At 40.5% G+C, this 14,653-nt stretch overlaps 1 protein-coding gene across 2 annotated transcripts; it reads right to left on the bottom strand.

The window, feature by feature from the left end:
• Positions 1-33: 33 nt before the first annotated feature.
• Positions 34-14,266, bottom strand: LOC134487304 (MLX-interacting protein-like). Of its 2 annotated transcripts, XM_063289028.1 has the most exons (17): positions 13,697-14,266; positions 11,239-11,345; positions 10,871-10,953; positions 10,695-10,784; positions 9,995-10,036; positions 9,678-9,831; positions 9,383-9,478; positions 7,257-7,294; positions 6,316-6,754; positions 4,832-4,875; positions 4,563-4,668; positions 4,337-4,413; positions 3,906-4,022; positions 3,649-3,776; positions 3,441-3,564; positions 3,159-3,288; positions 34-2,429 (listed from the first exon to the last, which is right to left on the bottom strand). In XM_063289028.1, the coding sequence occupies exons 1-17, from the start codon at positions 14,050-14,052 to the stop codon at positions 2,311-2,313; spliced, it is 2,250 nt and encodes a 749-aa protein (XP_063145098.1). In that variant the 5' UTR covers positions 14,053-14,266; the 3' UTR covers positions 34-2,310. The 2 variants fall into 2 exon arrangements, with proteins under 2 accessions (XP_063145098.1, XP_063145099.1); XM_063289029.1 differs by lacking the exon at positions 3,906-4,022.
• Between the last annotated feature and the right edge of the window lie 387 nt (positions 14,267-14,653).

Raw genomic sequence — 14,653 nt, forward strand, 5'->3', positions numbered from 1 at the left:
CCGGAGAGGCACCAATGGATTGATATGTCAGAATCAATTTCCCAAAGTACTTTATTCCACCTAAATGCATAAAAAGAACTTGACTAAATTAATGGACAGGCCAATGGAAGGCATATCTGGTAAGATAAATGGAGACAGGGCTGAAAATTACAGAAACTATGTTTAAAAATGTCTTTAATATAAAACAATGTGTTGCTGATTGTGCATATCTGTGCGTGTATATATACACATATATATATGGAAAACAACAATAGTGAAATATAAGGAAAATAATAGTGAAAAGGGAAAACTAAAAATAGGCACTCAGCATCAGAGAAAAATTGTGAACAATTACTTAAGTTGCATCTGAAATGTAACTGAGACAACCAGAAAGAAACCTGCTGAAATTACAAAATAGTATGATCATTAAGAAATCTGTTGTTGTTCATTAAAACATTTTAAAATTGAAATGTTCACATGCGCTCTCCTTTGAAGATATCTTCAAATAGGGAAATCCTAGTGGGCTGGAAAAATTTAAAACTTTATCAATAACTATAGCCAAGGTAGGCAACAATTAGCTCATTGATCTATCTATAATTTGGCAAAATTTCAGAAGTGGTTTGCCACTGCCTGCTTCCTAGGGCTGAGTGTGTGTGACTGGCCCAAGGTCACCCAGCCGTCTTTCACGCCTAAGGCAGGACTAGAATTGGTTTCTAGCCTGATGCCTTAACCACTACACCAAACTGGCTCTCTGTTAATATATATTAGCATTTCATTAATATAATTTGTTGGTGGTATCTTTAGATAAAAGTTTCTCCTCCATACATGAGTGAAGGGGGACACAAAAGGACTAGATCATATGACAACATGTATTAAAGAATAAGGGATATTTCGGTTTGTAGTGAATTTTGTATATTCCTGTCTTCCAACAGGAAAATGTTGGACAATGGAATGTTGTACTCACTAAATCTCTAAACCAATGGTTGTCTTTTTAAAATCAGTTTTCATTTAGACTTGCTGTAAGCATCACTTTGAGGTAGTGGTAGATGCCCTAATGCCTATAAGCATCATGTTCCCAATCCCTGCCCCATGCAATCGTGAAATAGATAGGGCCAATTTATTGCTCATAGTTTTCTGTCTTTATCAGTATCAGAATGCTTGTTAAAGGGCAAGATTAGATACCATCAGAGTTTGGACACTTTGCTGTGCAGTATCAGGATGTTTGTTCTCTCTGATACCTTTATACTAAGATGTGACTCTTTAGTAACAAATACTTTAATCAAACAAGTACATTCCATAAAGCAAGTGGTCTCCCAGTTGATAATTTCACCCAGAGGCAGCAGTACTGTGAAAAATTGTCCCAGGTAATGGACTTGGTATGCCACTGTGGATAGGATAGCCATTGGCTGAGAATATTTAGCATAGAAACATTTATGAAAAAGAGCCGTACTACAAGATAGTGTTTTAGAAAGGTTCGCCGCTCTTCCAGTTCATTTGAACGGCTGTATGGAAAGCATTAGTCGCAGTATGTAAAATAATTAGGCAACAGTTGTATTATTGGAACTAAGCAGAACTTTCCTTCGAACAGAGGGCATAAGATTGCACTGCAAAATAACTCTGGTCCATCCAAAGTCGCTGCTTTATAAGAACTTGTTTTTAGTTTTTATCTAAATATCAAGATATGGTCTTTGGAGGTAGAAAACCCCAAAGCAAACATTATCTGTGCTGGAAGCCAGATTCCACCCTCTTGTAGAAATCCAGGAAATGTCCAGAAAATGGGCAGCTCTGCATAAGATTTCTGATCAGGAATGAAAGAGGTAAATTAGGTGAAGTGCATGTCTACAACCATTCATGGATATAGCTACATAAGCAAAGCCTTCAATCAGCCTGTAGGACACACAGTTTTCCAAGCCAGGAGCCGATGGATATGAAGTAATTCTATACTCGCATCAGGAACTGCTAGCTATAAACTTTCACGTTCTGTGAGGGACCGACTCATATAAAGTATCTTTACTGCCCTCTGGTGGGAAAGCTCTGGAAACAGAGACCGACACTCATCCGGATTCTAAAAGAATCTAAAGCCATGCCTGATGACTCCTTTGTAGAATATAATAGGTACTCCACCTCTGTACCTTGTCCTGTTCCCTCTACTCTTCCACTGTTCTGCCGTGGTGACCAGCACCAAAGGTAGTCCCCAGAAATTCCCTGCTGCGGAATGCTTTGCCCCAGTATTGTTACAATGTCCTTATTTGCATGATGAAGGGATTTCCTGAGTTAGACGAAACTATGGATTCCTAACAACCTCTGTGGGAGGGAAGACCAATCTTCATCCTAGTTGTTGCTCTTGCAGTGTGGAGAAGATACTGCCCGTAGAGCTTGCCCAGGCAACTGGCCTGGCTGAGTCAATATTGACGTGATTTTGCTGAGCTGCAGAAGAGAGCCAGATATAGCTACAAGAAGAAACAAAACAAAACAAAAACCCAAAATATTAATAACAAACTAAACCAGATGCCTTTTCCTAATCCTTAGGCATGGGATCCCTGTGATTCTTGAGTCTGAAAAAAATCCATATATTTTCCTTGCATATCCAATATCTTGTGATAATTCTTGCCTTTCCTCTGCTCCAAATCTAAATATGGTTGTGCAGTTTTCATTCTCCTATTTCACACCTACATTTTGAGTTACATATTATGCTAGCAAAAGCACAATAGGCAAGTTATAGAATTAAGATAAATTTTCAAATTCTTCCTTTCATTTTTCTCATAGCTTGCCAAAGAGTTTGTTTACTTAAAGAACTTATATGGCCGCCTATCACACACAGTGATCGTAGGCAGCCCATAACAACCAATAAAAACAATTAAAAACAGAACAACCTTCCCACCAGGGGCCAGAACGACCAAACTTTTGACCTCCTGACTAACCCCATCCTAGCCCAACGCTTGGGGGAAGAGCCACGTCTTCACGGCCTTCTGAAGGCTAAAAGGGCAGGGGTAGATTCCCAGCACTTAAGATGCTATGTTTATTTCATGCTCTGAAGCGAAGGTTCTCAAAGTCCTGTCTTAGGCCAAGTCCCAGATATGACCCTGGAATACTTCCTATGTATTAGTTTGAAAAATCTGCCTGGAGTTTTCAGCTTTCCTCACATTTCTAATTTGTCCTGCCAAAGTGCCAAACCATACCAGGGCGCAAGATGGGTAATGTGCAGTGCTGCTCCAACCAGTTCAACACCGATTGGCAGAAATCCTTGATGCTCCCCGTGTTCACTGTTCTGGTGTAGCTCTCAAACAGTGGTTTAATTACCACACTGAACTGCAAGTTGAAAGGAGTTAAGGATTCATTACAGCCAAGTCTTCCCATTTTAAATGTTGCTGAGGCAAATATAATACATCAGATTTTATGCCCCCAATTTGTTCCTTTGCAGAAACCAAATACACCCCACTTTGTTAGTTCCTGATGGATACAATCCAAAAACGCCAGTCCTGTAAGGTGCGCTGACGTACATATTCTTCATAGAGTTCAGAAGCCTGATTCGACTGCGGTGGTAATACAGGAGCTCCATTAGGTGGAAGTTGGCGCTGGAAGTGACTGCAGAAAAAAAGAAAAGGTACAACCCACCCTTTACTCAGATCAAGTGACAGCTCAACCACTCAGACCTACTATCCAACTTACTCAATGGCAATGCTCAACTCTTCAATTTCTCCACGCAGTCTTTCTACCATCTCCTGACTTTGTCGGCGTTCTTGCTGCAGTCTTCCTACGTAGGCTACACTCTTCTGCAAGAGCAACGCTTTGCTGAGCTGAGAGCAGAGTGAGCATATAAGATAGAGCAGAACAAGGGAAGAGAAACAGTTCCAAGAGGATCACAGGACAAATGGGAAAGACAAGGTAAATACTAGTCTTCTTTCTTATAGGGAAAAGATACGTACCTTACTGCAAGTCTGATCAGATCCTGGCAGTACTAGACTGGCAAGAGTGTTAAAGCCTGAGCTGATGATCATACGACGGGCACAGTCGGAAGAAGTAAAACTTGATCGGCAGCTTCCCTGCAAGGGACATTCTGACAATTCTCAACTTTGCAGTTCACTCAATTGGGGTATACAAGATAAGGGATATGTATTTTTACCTGCAGAAGATACATGGCATGTGGGGGGCGTTGTGAAGACTAGTGAGATTAATGTATTTAGTCAAAATGAAGATGACTCTGAATTTAAAAGTTACCCTCACCCCAGGTGATCAGACATAAAAAATAATACTGCCTGCCTCTACTACCATATTCTAACTAAGATACCCTTCAGGTTTTAAAATTACTTAGGACAAACATGATCTTCCTTTCATATAAATATAGTATTCTTCTTACCTGAACAGGATTATGTTTGTACTTTTCCTGGTGATTACACAGATTCCTCTCCTTGGCTATCTTCTGGGTTGAGGAACCTGGAACAATCCCAAAAATATAGGGGTAGCTGGGCTTACTGTATATCCTGTTTTCACCTAAATGTGATATATGGGCTAAACTAGAGGGATAGATCAGACAGTGCTAAGAGGAGATGTGAAATGACTTAAACCATGCCTAACATGGTTACCAATATCAAGCAAGGCAGCAGCAGAGGCAGGCACTGGTGAAGGCTCCTTTGTTATGGAGACTGACCTCAGTAGGACATCAGCAGGGAGCTTTGAGGTGCCACAAATCTGTGGGAGGTGATAAAAAGAGTTATCAGGGATCAAAAGAAAATATGAAGAATAAATTGTTCATATCAATCCAAGAAGACTTAAATAACCCCAGCACAGAAGGTGGCAGAATCAGAGCTGCTCAATCTTACCCTTTTCAGAAGATGGTAGAGAATGTCCTTACCTGAGCAGATTTTGTGACTGGAGTGAGGGGCAGTGGGATAGGACCTAGAAATGAGAGAGAGAGTTATTTTTTATTTCTGTTTCCAGCCTCTATGGACCCCTATTCATTAGAAACCTTGACTGGCTAAAGAGCCCTACCAGGAAAAGAACATTCAGTTTGGCAATTTACCGGTAAACTACAATAGTTCGTTAGTGAGCCATGCTGCTGTAGTAAATCCCACTTACCTTATCTAGAAATTAAAGCCGACAGTCGCTACTTAAAATGATAGGCATCTCGCTCAGCGTGGCAACTAATACCAAACTCCAAGTAAACCAGGCCACCTCACAAATTGTTTTCACCTAAAATTTTGGTTCGTATTACTCAGCTTGAAAACTACTCTTTGGTGTCTATTTATAGTTGTATTTTTAATAGTTGCATATATACAGAGTGGAAAAAGAAGTTCTGGAGTTAAGCTTTTACCCTTGTTAATTTTTTTTTATTAGAATACGCACACTGAATATGAATATGAGCTTTGCATTTCAATTAGTTTTAATGTCACTTCAATTTGGGAATTAAAGACAGCTTTCAAAAAGGTAATTACATATATCTTAATATTTATAGATGGACTTTGGATGGTTCAGTCTGTCTCATGCAAGAATATATGGGAGAAGTACAACCCAGAAAAGCAAGTGATGGACAGCCTGCAGCTGTCTTACTGTTATACAAAATTGTAACAGAAAATAATAACCTGCCACTCCCTTTATACATTAAAACCTTTTATGCATCCTTTATACATATAAACCTTATACGTATACTGTGTCCTTAAATCTACGTTAGGATTCCAACCAAAATAGAAAAATCACTAAACAACTCTTAACACCTAATTACTTACCTCTACAGACTCAAATCATAAATCCACTGAAGCCACTACTACCTGAGCTATAGATTATTTTACAACTTTCCAGTAGTGCAAATACAGAAAACCATATTCTATAAATGTATGTTTCATTTTTCTTTTGTTTTAGTTAATTCTTAAGTACAAAGCTAACTTATATAGTTATGTAAATGAAGTACTCCACAACATACAACTAGTGAGACCTTTAAAGAAACTTAAACCTTTTCAAGCTTCTCCAAAGTAAACAAAGATGAAGAAGTTCAACTGATGACAGTCTGAAAATCAGAGGTCTACCCAGGGATGTCCCCATGTGTCAAAAAAGCAAGATGGCAGCTATGTCCTTGTGACTGAAGCCCTGCTATTTTACATGCTCTGCACATTGATCTATTAAAAAAGGGCTAGGGTACCAACTGAATGGTTGTGGACATAATCCTGATTTTTTGCTCCCCCTGCCCCCAAATACCCCAGTGACTGCTCTGAAACTAACTAGGGTAAGCTGCACAAATCCCCAGTATTAATTAGAAGCCCAAAAGCAGAGATCCAAAGAAAGCTTTAATAGTGCCAAGCCCCATTTTCCCTCTCTATAGAGCCCGGCTTAGCAGATACATACCAGCTGTAGGTAGCTGAGTGACGGAGGCCTGGGGTGTTGCTGGCTGATGAGGAGTGGGAGAAGGTGCTGGAGCAATCCGCTGCAGCTGCCTGACCCCCCCACCCTTGGTGGTGGAACCACAGTTTGGCATAACAAAAGTTCCCCCAGAAGGGGACGGAGAAGTCTTTTCCAATCCAGTGTTCGTGATGACAGAAAAGACCAATGTGGTTTGTGGCTGAAGATGCAAGATGGGAGGGGCAGGTGGAGGGCTGATCCTTGGTGGAGAGGTAGGGAAGAATGGCAAGAAGATCTGCTGTCCAGCCAGAGGTGGGGGCAGCTCCACATCCAGGGGCATGGAGAGGAGCGAGTCTCCCAGTGGTGGGAGTTCCTTGGCATGAGGGGCAACAGGAGGCAAATCATCCTGGCCCGAGGCAGTGGCATCTGTCAGAGGTGCAGGAGCCTAGGAAGAATAAGGAAATGCCAGCTAGTGTACAGATAAAAATTTAAGTCTGTCAGCACCAGGAGAGCTTCTATTTTCTTACTACTGCCTAAGGAAGGAAGAGAGGGAGGGACAGAGGCAGGGAGTGGGGGATAAAGTAACTTCTGATTTATATCCATAACCAGGCACAGAGCATTACTTGTAACAGATGTAGTGGCTATAAAAAAAATTATAAAAAATAATTATATAGATCTTTACAGATGGCTTTTAGACGGTTTAGTCTGCCTTGTACAGGAATATACCAGAGAAATATACTCCAGAAAATCAAGTAATAGATGGAAGCAGTTATCTGAGTATTGGGGGTGGGCTGGGGTATACTTTTCAAACTGCAGCTTTCATTCCCTGTAACATAAGTGACTTCTAGCAGAAAACAATAATCCTCCTCCCTTCACACATATAAACCTGGGTGCTAGCCTCATTGTGGCTACTGTAATAAATGGGTGGATATACTGCTTCTCCTTACCTGGAACGTGGGCTGAGAACGACAAGAAGTAATAAATTCTGTGAAAAGAAAGCAGCAAGGAAGATGACTTGGAGGAGACAATAAGTAACACAAAAAGAAAATTGGCTGATAAGCTCAACCAGTTAAGCAAATAACCATTTGGATAGCAATTACTATAAATCCCAGTTAGTAATATTTAAAAAACACAATGGACAGGAAGATGGACCATATATGGGTGGAACATGAGGAGAGAAAAGACAGCTTGTAAATTTTCCCAGACTACGTAGTAAAATAGTTGTCATGGATGGAGAGACAATATATTGAAGGGTGTGCGTGTGTATGCGTGTGCATATGCAGGAAATAGATAGATTACAGAATGCAAGTTCTCATATACCTAGGTATTAATCTTCTTCCAAGTACATTTGATAGTAACCATATTAATATTAGTGGCTATCTTTAAACTTCAGTATGAAGAATGAACCAATTTTCATAACCGAAGTTTTGTACCCTAACGTGACTCTTTCCAAATATCCATAGAGTAGACAATAGTGATTTGCATTAGATTTTTAGATTACTGGCAAAGGGTTCTGAATTGTAGATGGAAACAAATCTATTCAGGTTACCTTTTCTGATATTGTTTGTTGAAATAGATAACAAGTCAAGTCATCCTTATGTTGAGCTTGATTCCTGGTGTCTACATGGACAGGTCTATGTCGTTTACTTGGCAGCAATATGGAAATGGTTTACCAATGCCTTCTTCCAGGATGTTTTTCAACCATCCAGTCTAGTCTACAGCTCCAGTATTCCCTGGTGGTCACCCATCCAAGTACCAACCAAAGAGGCAGAACAGAAATGGAGCAAGAAGCAAAGCTGAATGACTAGTGATCATGAATGATGAAAGGAGATAAAGGCCAGGCAGCCTTTTAAGAAGGTAAGAAAGCAAATTGAAAAAAAAGAAAGAAAGACAGAAGGAAAGACCAATTTAGGCTCCAGGACCATAGTACTGGAATACTGTATAGCACAGTTCACCTGAGAAACAGTGTGGACCAATCGTTAGAACAAGATGGAACACGTACAGTATATTAAGCAGATCAATAGCTATCAACTAGTGAATATTCAATGCCTCTTTCATTTGCGTTTGTTCAGTTTTCAGTCTGAGTCAGCTAGTAGAATGATTTTGAAAAATTACAAAAAATACTACTTAAACAATTTCTCTATTAACTTAATTAATCCAGCTATGAGAAACCTTATGCAGAAATAGATGAATCAAGTGGCACTAGATTCAAATGCTGAAATATAAAATACACCTATCTGGGATTCAAGCTAGACAATAGTGCTGTTTTCTAGCACAACCCATTTAATTCTCCCTGGTTTTCTGCCTCCCCACTCAACTCTCCCTGATTTTCTGCCTCCCCACTCAGTCAATAAGCTGATTTCCCCCCACCTTTTATTTTTTATTTATTCTGCAAAACACTGTTTTTGCAAAGCCTGTTGATCCCTCAGCCTTGGGCATAGATGTTGTATTACAAAAATAACATTAGCACTAAGAGAATGAAATCACTATTATTATATAGAATGCCAAAAAAGATTATTTTCATATGTGCATGTATATTGACTGATTTGCAGAGTTATAGACTTGTCGAATCCTAGCAGGAGAGATTTTTCCAGAGTAAAACTCTGCTCTTACTTTGTGTGAGCTAGGCTGTCTGCTCACCAGCTATACCTCTGAGCCACTGTAAGTGATCTAGAGCTCTGCTACTATTTACTGCTGAGGCCAGAAACCAACCTTTCAGAATCTGGGGATTAATCTGAGGCTTTTGAAAATAAGTCAGTAATCTCATTTTCTCCCAATGCAGGAGATTCAGATACTTTGCATTTTGAGGTTGTGAAAACATCTTCCCACTGAAATATACATTAAAGAATGGAAACTAATCAGGGAAGTCCAGCAACACATTCCCATGCTGTACACTTTTTATGTGATACTTTTAAATGTGTACAATATATATACATGTTTAAAACACAATGTATGAAGTAACCCTAAAAAACTATGCAACGCTCATTTGAAAATGTAGATATTTCGTCTATGAAATGCTCTACCAGACCACAGACTTCAACTTAGTTATATAAAATTGGGAAATTTCTGTTACCATGAATGGGGTCCAAAGTGTTCACAAATTCTTCTCCAAAGTTGGGGTGAAGTTGGGTCAGAGTAGGTTGGATCATGTCAGCATTATCCTGGTGAGCTGAACACGTAAAATAAGGAGTGATATAAGTCACTGTCCATTTTGTTTTATAGCTAAACAGCATGTGTCACACACAGCCTTTGCAAGTCAGCAACTAACTCCTATATGGAAGGCCTTGGAAAGCTCTTTCCACTTGGGCATTAGGAAAAGATTTCACTACAAAACCGTGATGTAATGGGCACAAAGTGAGACTTCTCACCAAGACCACGTAAGTTGGGACCACCATAAGGGTTGCGGCAGGAGAAAATGGTGTCCAGAAGTGCATCCAGATCATGTAAGGGATCAAGCTCCATAGGACCTCCACCCGTGGTTTCATTGTTGAGTTCTACCTCTGATACTGCATCAGACACCTCCTGTACAAAAGAGTGGGGGGGGGGATCATAAGTTCCAGCAAAGGATTGGGGAAGTGAAAGGCTGGAATGCTCAGTGGGTGTTAGTCCGAGTATTCCAGCTTCGGACTGTGCCACGGGGGGAAGGAAATAGGAACAGGGAATCCTTTGAATATTAAAATAGCACCTGACTAGGATCACAGATAGGTTTGTCAAACTTCTTCTGGGCCTAAAACAAAAAGACAGGATGGTTTGGATTAGAACACATTTTTGAGAGAACCACTAGCAAGGAAATTATAACTTATTTATTCAAAAAAAATCAAAGCCTTAGTGAACCCTCATAAGCAACCGTAAATATAACTAGAAGATCAGTGTATGTCTTATACAAACGGGGACAGATCAAAAGTAAGAGTAACTACACGTGGAGGGCAAGTCTGTGGTCTGAGGTACCTGACAGACTCAGAAAAAAGGATAATCAGCTACTAAATCTAATACTAGTTCCCATGATTGGGAATTGTGATAATGAAATTTTCCAATTATGAAATGCTACTAAGAATGCAGGCAATTTACAAAATCCCTACAGAGGTTGGTGCTAAATGTGCAAAAAATCTGTAGAGGCATTTGCATGCATGGGAATGTTGGTAGTGCCCTTTTGTCTTCATCATATTTCAATTCTTGTACATGCAGGCTGAATATGTACAGAGGGCTACATTTTTTCAGGATAGAATTAGTCTCTTAGCTGCCACTGAAACAACAGAGAGGACAGCAAGATAAAAAATGTCATCTGGGAATGAAAGGTTTACATATAGTATTGTACTCCAACTATTTCATCTCACTGATAATCATGTGCCATCCAAAAAGCCGTACTTGCTTGAGCAGAAACTTACCCGAATATGGAAGAAGGTCCTCCATTTATGATATTCCCTAATAACTACCCCAATCTGGCGTTTCCAATACTTTCCTTCCATGATGACAGCCTATTGAATAAAGAAAGATAAAGAAGTTAAAGAAAGATAAAGAAATAGACTCTGGTATCTCTTTGCGCCATAAAAGCCTTGCTCACCTCAGGTTTGCGGTGCTGATCTATGTCACTACACTCTAGAGGAGTCACAAAACTGCACACAGGATTCTGCCTCTTCTCCACATCTGTGTCCAAAATGAAACAGAAACAGAACCCTGAAGGCCACTGCAGAGGCAGACAAATGTACTCCCTGACTGGCTGAAAGCTACTCCAGCTCCAGCATTCACAAACAGGATGGCAACACTCATGAGCTTTAAATCCTAAGAGAACAGAATATGTGATGCTCAGCAGTACACACTATTGCTTGCAGCTCATAACTCAGCACAGAAAACAGTCTTTGGCTGAAGAATTCATCAAGACCATGGACTTCCTTATGGAAAGGAGGTGCCTTGGGAATCCAGGCTACTCACACTGTAGATACCATGCCCTCCAGATAGCATTATTGAGCCGAATCTTGTCACGCTGCAGCAATTTCAGCCCCTTGAAGGTTTTCCATTTGGGAGATACAATTTTCCCACTAAAAATAAAAAAGAACCCAAAGAAACTTTGGTAATATCAGGTATCTCTGGATCAGGGAAACATTAAATAAGTCACAGCCAAAAATGAGTAAGAAAGCATAATGAACAGGAATACTATCTCAAAGACTTGACAATATAGACAAAAATATTCCTGCTCTGTGCCAATAAACGGGGAAAATAAGGGAATTCAAAATAAAGTAATAAAATATATGCAATTATTTATCATTAATCAATTTGCAAAAATTGATTAATGTGCAAGGTTTCTTTGAAACCTAGTCTCTGATCTCTGGTTTCCCTAACCCTTTGGCTTTTAGGGCAAACTGAAGAAGATGGATGAACAGGCGCACAGCAGCAGAGTAATTCATGCAGAAAACATGTGGAGACTATTAACTATAAGCAACTATACTGGTCTCAAAAACTGTATTCTCAGAGCAAACTTTGTGACTACTGTAGTATTGATCTCAAAACAATGCATCATACACTTTCTTTTAAGCAAAATACATGATATATTCTAGCTTTTCTGTAGAATACCATGTATCCAATATATAATTATTTTTATGTGTGTATATCTATATCTATCTTAGCTTTAGTAGTAGTGGCGATATGAGGAAAATGCTTTCAATTTCTTACTGAAAGGATACTTTTTAATGCTCCCACTAACTGCTGTTGTATAACTCTGGATGTAAGGTAGTGAGTAATGGACAACTATTTCTAAACAAAAAACTAGTATTTGGCAGAATATACCATGAGGACATCCAAAAGCACATACAACTGAATGATTTGTGATTTGTCATCAGCGGTATCCAAATGAAAAAATATTTCTTTCCAATAGAAAACATTCTTAAACAGTAATATGTTGAAAACTTTTTAGCAGTTGAGTAGATTATTACATTCCAACCATTTCATTTCACTAATAATGTTGTGCCATCCAAAAAACGTACTACTGGAAGTAATTACAGGCCAGTATCCCCTGAAGAATTGAAGATGAAGCTAGTGGTCTGAACACCACTGACACCACTGACTGATCAACAGCAACACAACTTGATATCCTGCCTTTCTGAGAGTAATGTGAATGAGCACAAACTATCAATGTGAAGATTTGTGTGCCCAGTGCAATGTACCCTGACCTAAAACACTTCAAGTCTGGCAACTGATTTACTGAGTAACTATTCCAAAAACAAAGGACAGATTTCTGTCCTTGGATACTTCCAAATTGGGTTTATGGGTGCTTCTAGCCAAATGTCTTCTAGAATTGCTCATCAAAAGATATTGTGATATTACAAAAGTGTAGTTTTGTTTTTCAACATTTCTTTGGATAGTAAGAAAAACATGGAATAAATGGCAGGGAGACAGAGGAGAGTTAAAAGTGGAAGGGGCTGCTGCCTCCCCTTTCCCCATAAAACATTATGAAAGGGACAAAAATGAATGCACAATAAAAGCCTTGTGCTGAAGCATTGAAAATCCTCTTTTTTCCTTCTCTCCCCAACAGCTCTTTGATCCAAATTAGTCTAGTCTAAGAATGGAGAACTCCAGTCTAAGGCTCAGCTGGCAGGCCAATCATGAATACCTTTGCAATAAATAATACCTTGTTACAAAGGACAACTTTAAAAGTTACTTTATCAACTGGGCATATAGGCTCATACTACCAGCTTTATCCAGCAAGTTCAGGCACATAAACCAAGCTTTCAACAAAGCTATTGACTGTTAAATAAGTTTATTTTCTTAAACATATACTTTTTTGCCCTCAAGTTTAATCCAACAGCACATTACAAAATCACTTTTCTGCTTCTCATAATCTTTGAGGCATAAATTCTGAGGCAATTTAGAACAGACCACACCTTTGCTTTAACTCTTAAAATTTCTTCTCCCTTATTTCCACTTGTGAAACATTTACTTTGTTCTGTACTACTCTATTGTCGTAGGATATTAGCAGAGGTTTTGAGCCTCTCTAATGTTACAGTATTTGTGCTCAGATTCTAGTGTGGGGAAGAAACAATGGAAGAGTTCCATTTAACTCCAGGATATTACCTTAACATTGCCCGAAAGAGAATGACACATTTTGTTTAGAACTCATGTTTGGACAAGCCCTTTTTATCAAATTAGGGTACACATCTAAGGCAACTTGGAAGGAACTATGTTGTCAAATGCCACCTGAAATCTCTTGAAGATTCAGATGTTGTTTTCGGAAGCTCTGTAGCAATCCACATTCGTTGCACCACAGTCTTCGTGGCACTTTCTGGCCTGTGTATCTTCCACCGCACGAACCGGTGGCCAAGACCCACCAAGCGGTGCCCACCTCCCTTCTTCCTTTCCGCACCATCCTAGCGATCTCGTCCCCTGACCTCCTCACCTGTAGGCCAGGGTCAGGCACTCGAATAGCTTCGTGACGGAGGCGTCGATGTTGAGCGCGCCGCTGCTCCGCGGCCCGTAGCGGTAGATTTGACAGGTGCCTTCGTTCACCGTGTCGAAGTCGTAGGAACCTCTAGAACCATGCTGGGCCGCAATCTCTGCCTTCCCAGCCGCGGCCTTCCCCATCACCCCGGCCCCTCTCACTCGCTCGGCGGCGCAGCTGTCGAGACCTAAACGAACGGCTTCGTGCGTCGAGCTTAGGGGCGCTTCGGAACCGGGATCCGGATCGGGGTCCGACTCGGCGTGGGGTTCCGAGACCATGAAGTGGCCACTGTGGATTATTTGGGAACGGGACATCGTTGCTGCTCCGGCTGCACCCCTCCCAGTCCGGCTCCACTGAGAACATCGCTAGCAAGCCCAGAGTAACGCTACCGTCACCATGGTAACAAGGGATCCCTCGAACGGGAACGGGTAGCTTCAGCTTCCAGAACGCGGGGGAACAAAAGGAGAGGGGACCCTAGCGAAGGATCGCCCGAAGTCCGGCCCTACCGCAGGCTCCCATAGCAACAAGGAAGAGACATTCTGCGCATGTATCCCTCCTCACACGCAGAGCATGACGGTTATCGTAGTTGTGTTTCAACTTTCCTCCAGAGGAAAGCGGCACGAATTCTACGTACGTCTATTTGCGAGGGGATTAAGCGCTAACCTTTAAACATTTAAAATGTTCATTAAACTTACTGTACGTCAATTATCAAAATCTCTCTGCAGTTTTTGAGAGGAAGTGGATTTAACGATGCAACGCTTATACCACCCAGAGTCGCTTGCCGAGATGGGCGGTGAAGAAATGTGAGAAATAAATAATAAATAAATACACGCATATTAATAAAACACAGAAAGCCGGCTGGGTGACTTTGGGCCAGTCAATCTCTCTCAGCCCAACTAACCTCACAGGGTTGTT

The sequence above is a fragment of the Candoia aspera genome, chromosome 1, assembly GCF_035149785.1.
Source record: "Candoia aspera isolate rCanAsp1 chromosome 1, rCanAsp1.hap2, whole genome shotgun sequence".
Taxonomy (NCBI): domain Eukaryota; kingdom Metazoa; phylum Chordata; class Lepidosauria; order Squamata; family Boidae; genus Candoia; species Candoia aspera.

Bases quoted from the DNA above. Each gene is read 5' to 3' on its own strand.
- LOC134487304 (XM_063289028.1), bottom strand. From the start codon at position 14,052: ATGTCCCGTTCCCAAATAATCCACAGTGGCCACTTCATGGTCTCGGAA. The intron at 9,832-9,994 runs GTGCTATTTTAA...TCTTTTGTACAG, and splicing joins CTATCTGTGATCCTAGTCAG to GAGGTGTCTGATGCAGTATC. The intron at 4,669-4,831 runs GTAAGGACATTC...CACCTCCCACAG, and splicing joins CAGTCACAAAATCTGCTCAG to ATTTGTGGCACCTCAAAGCT.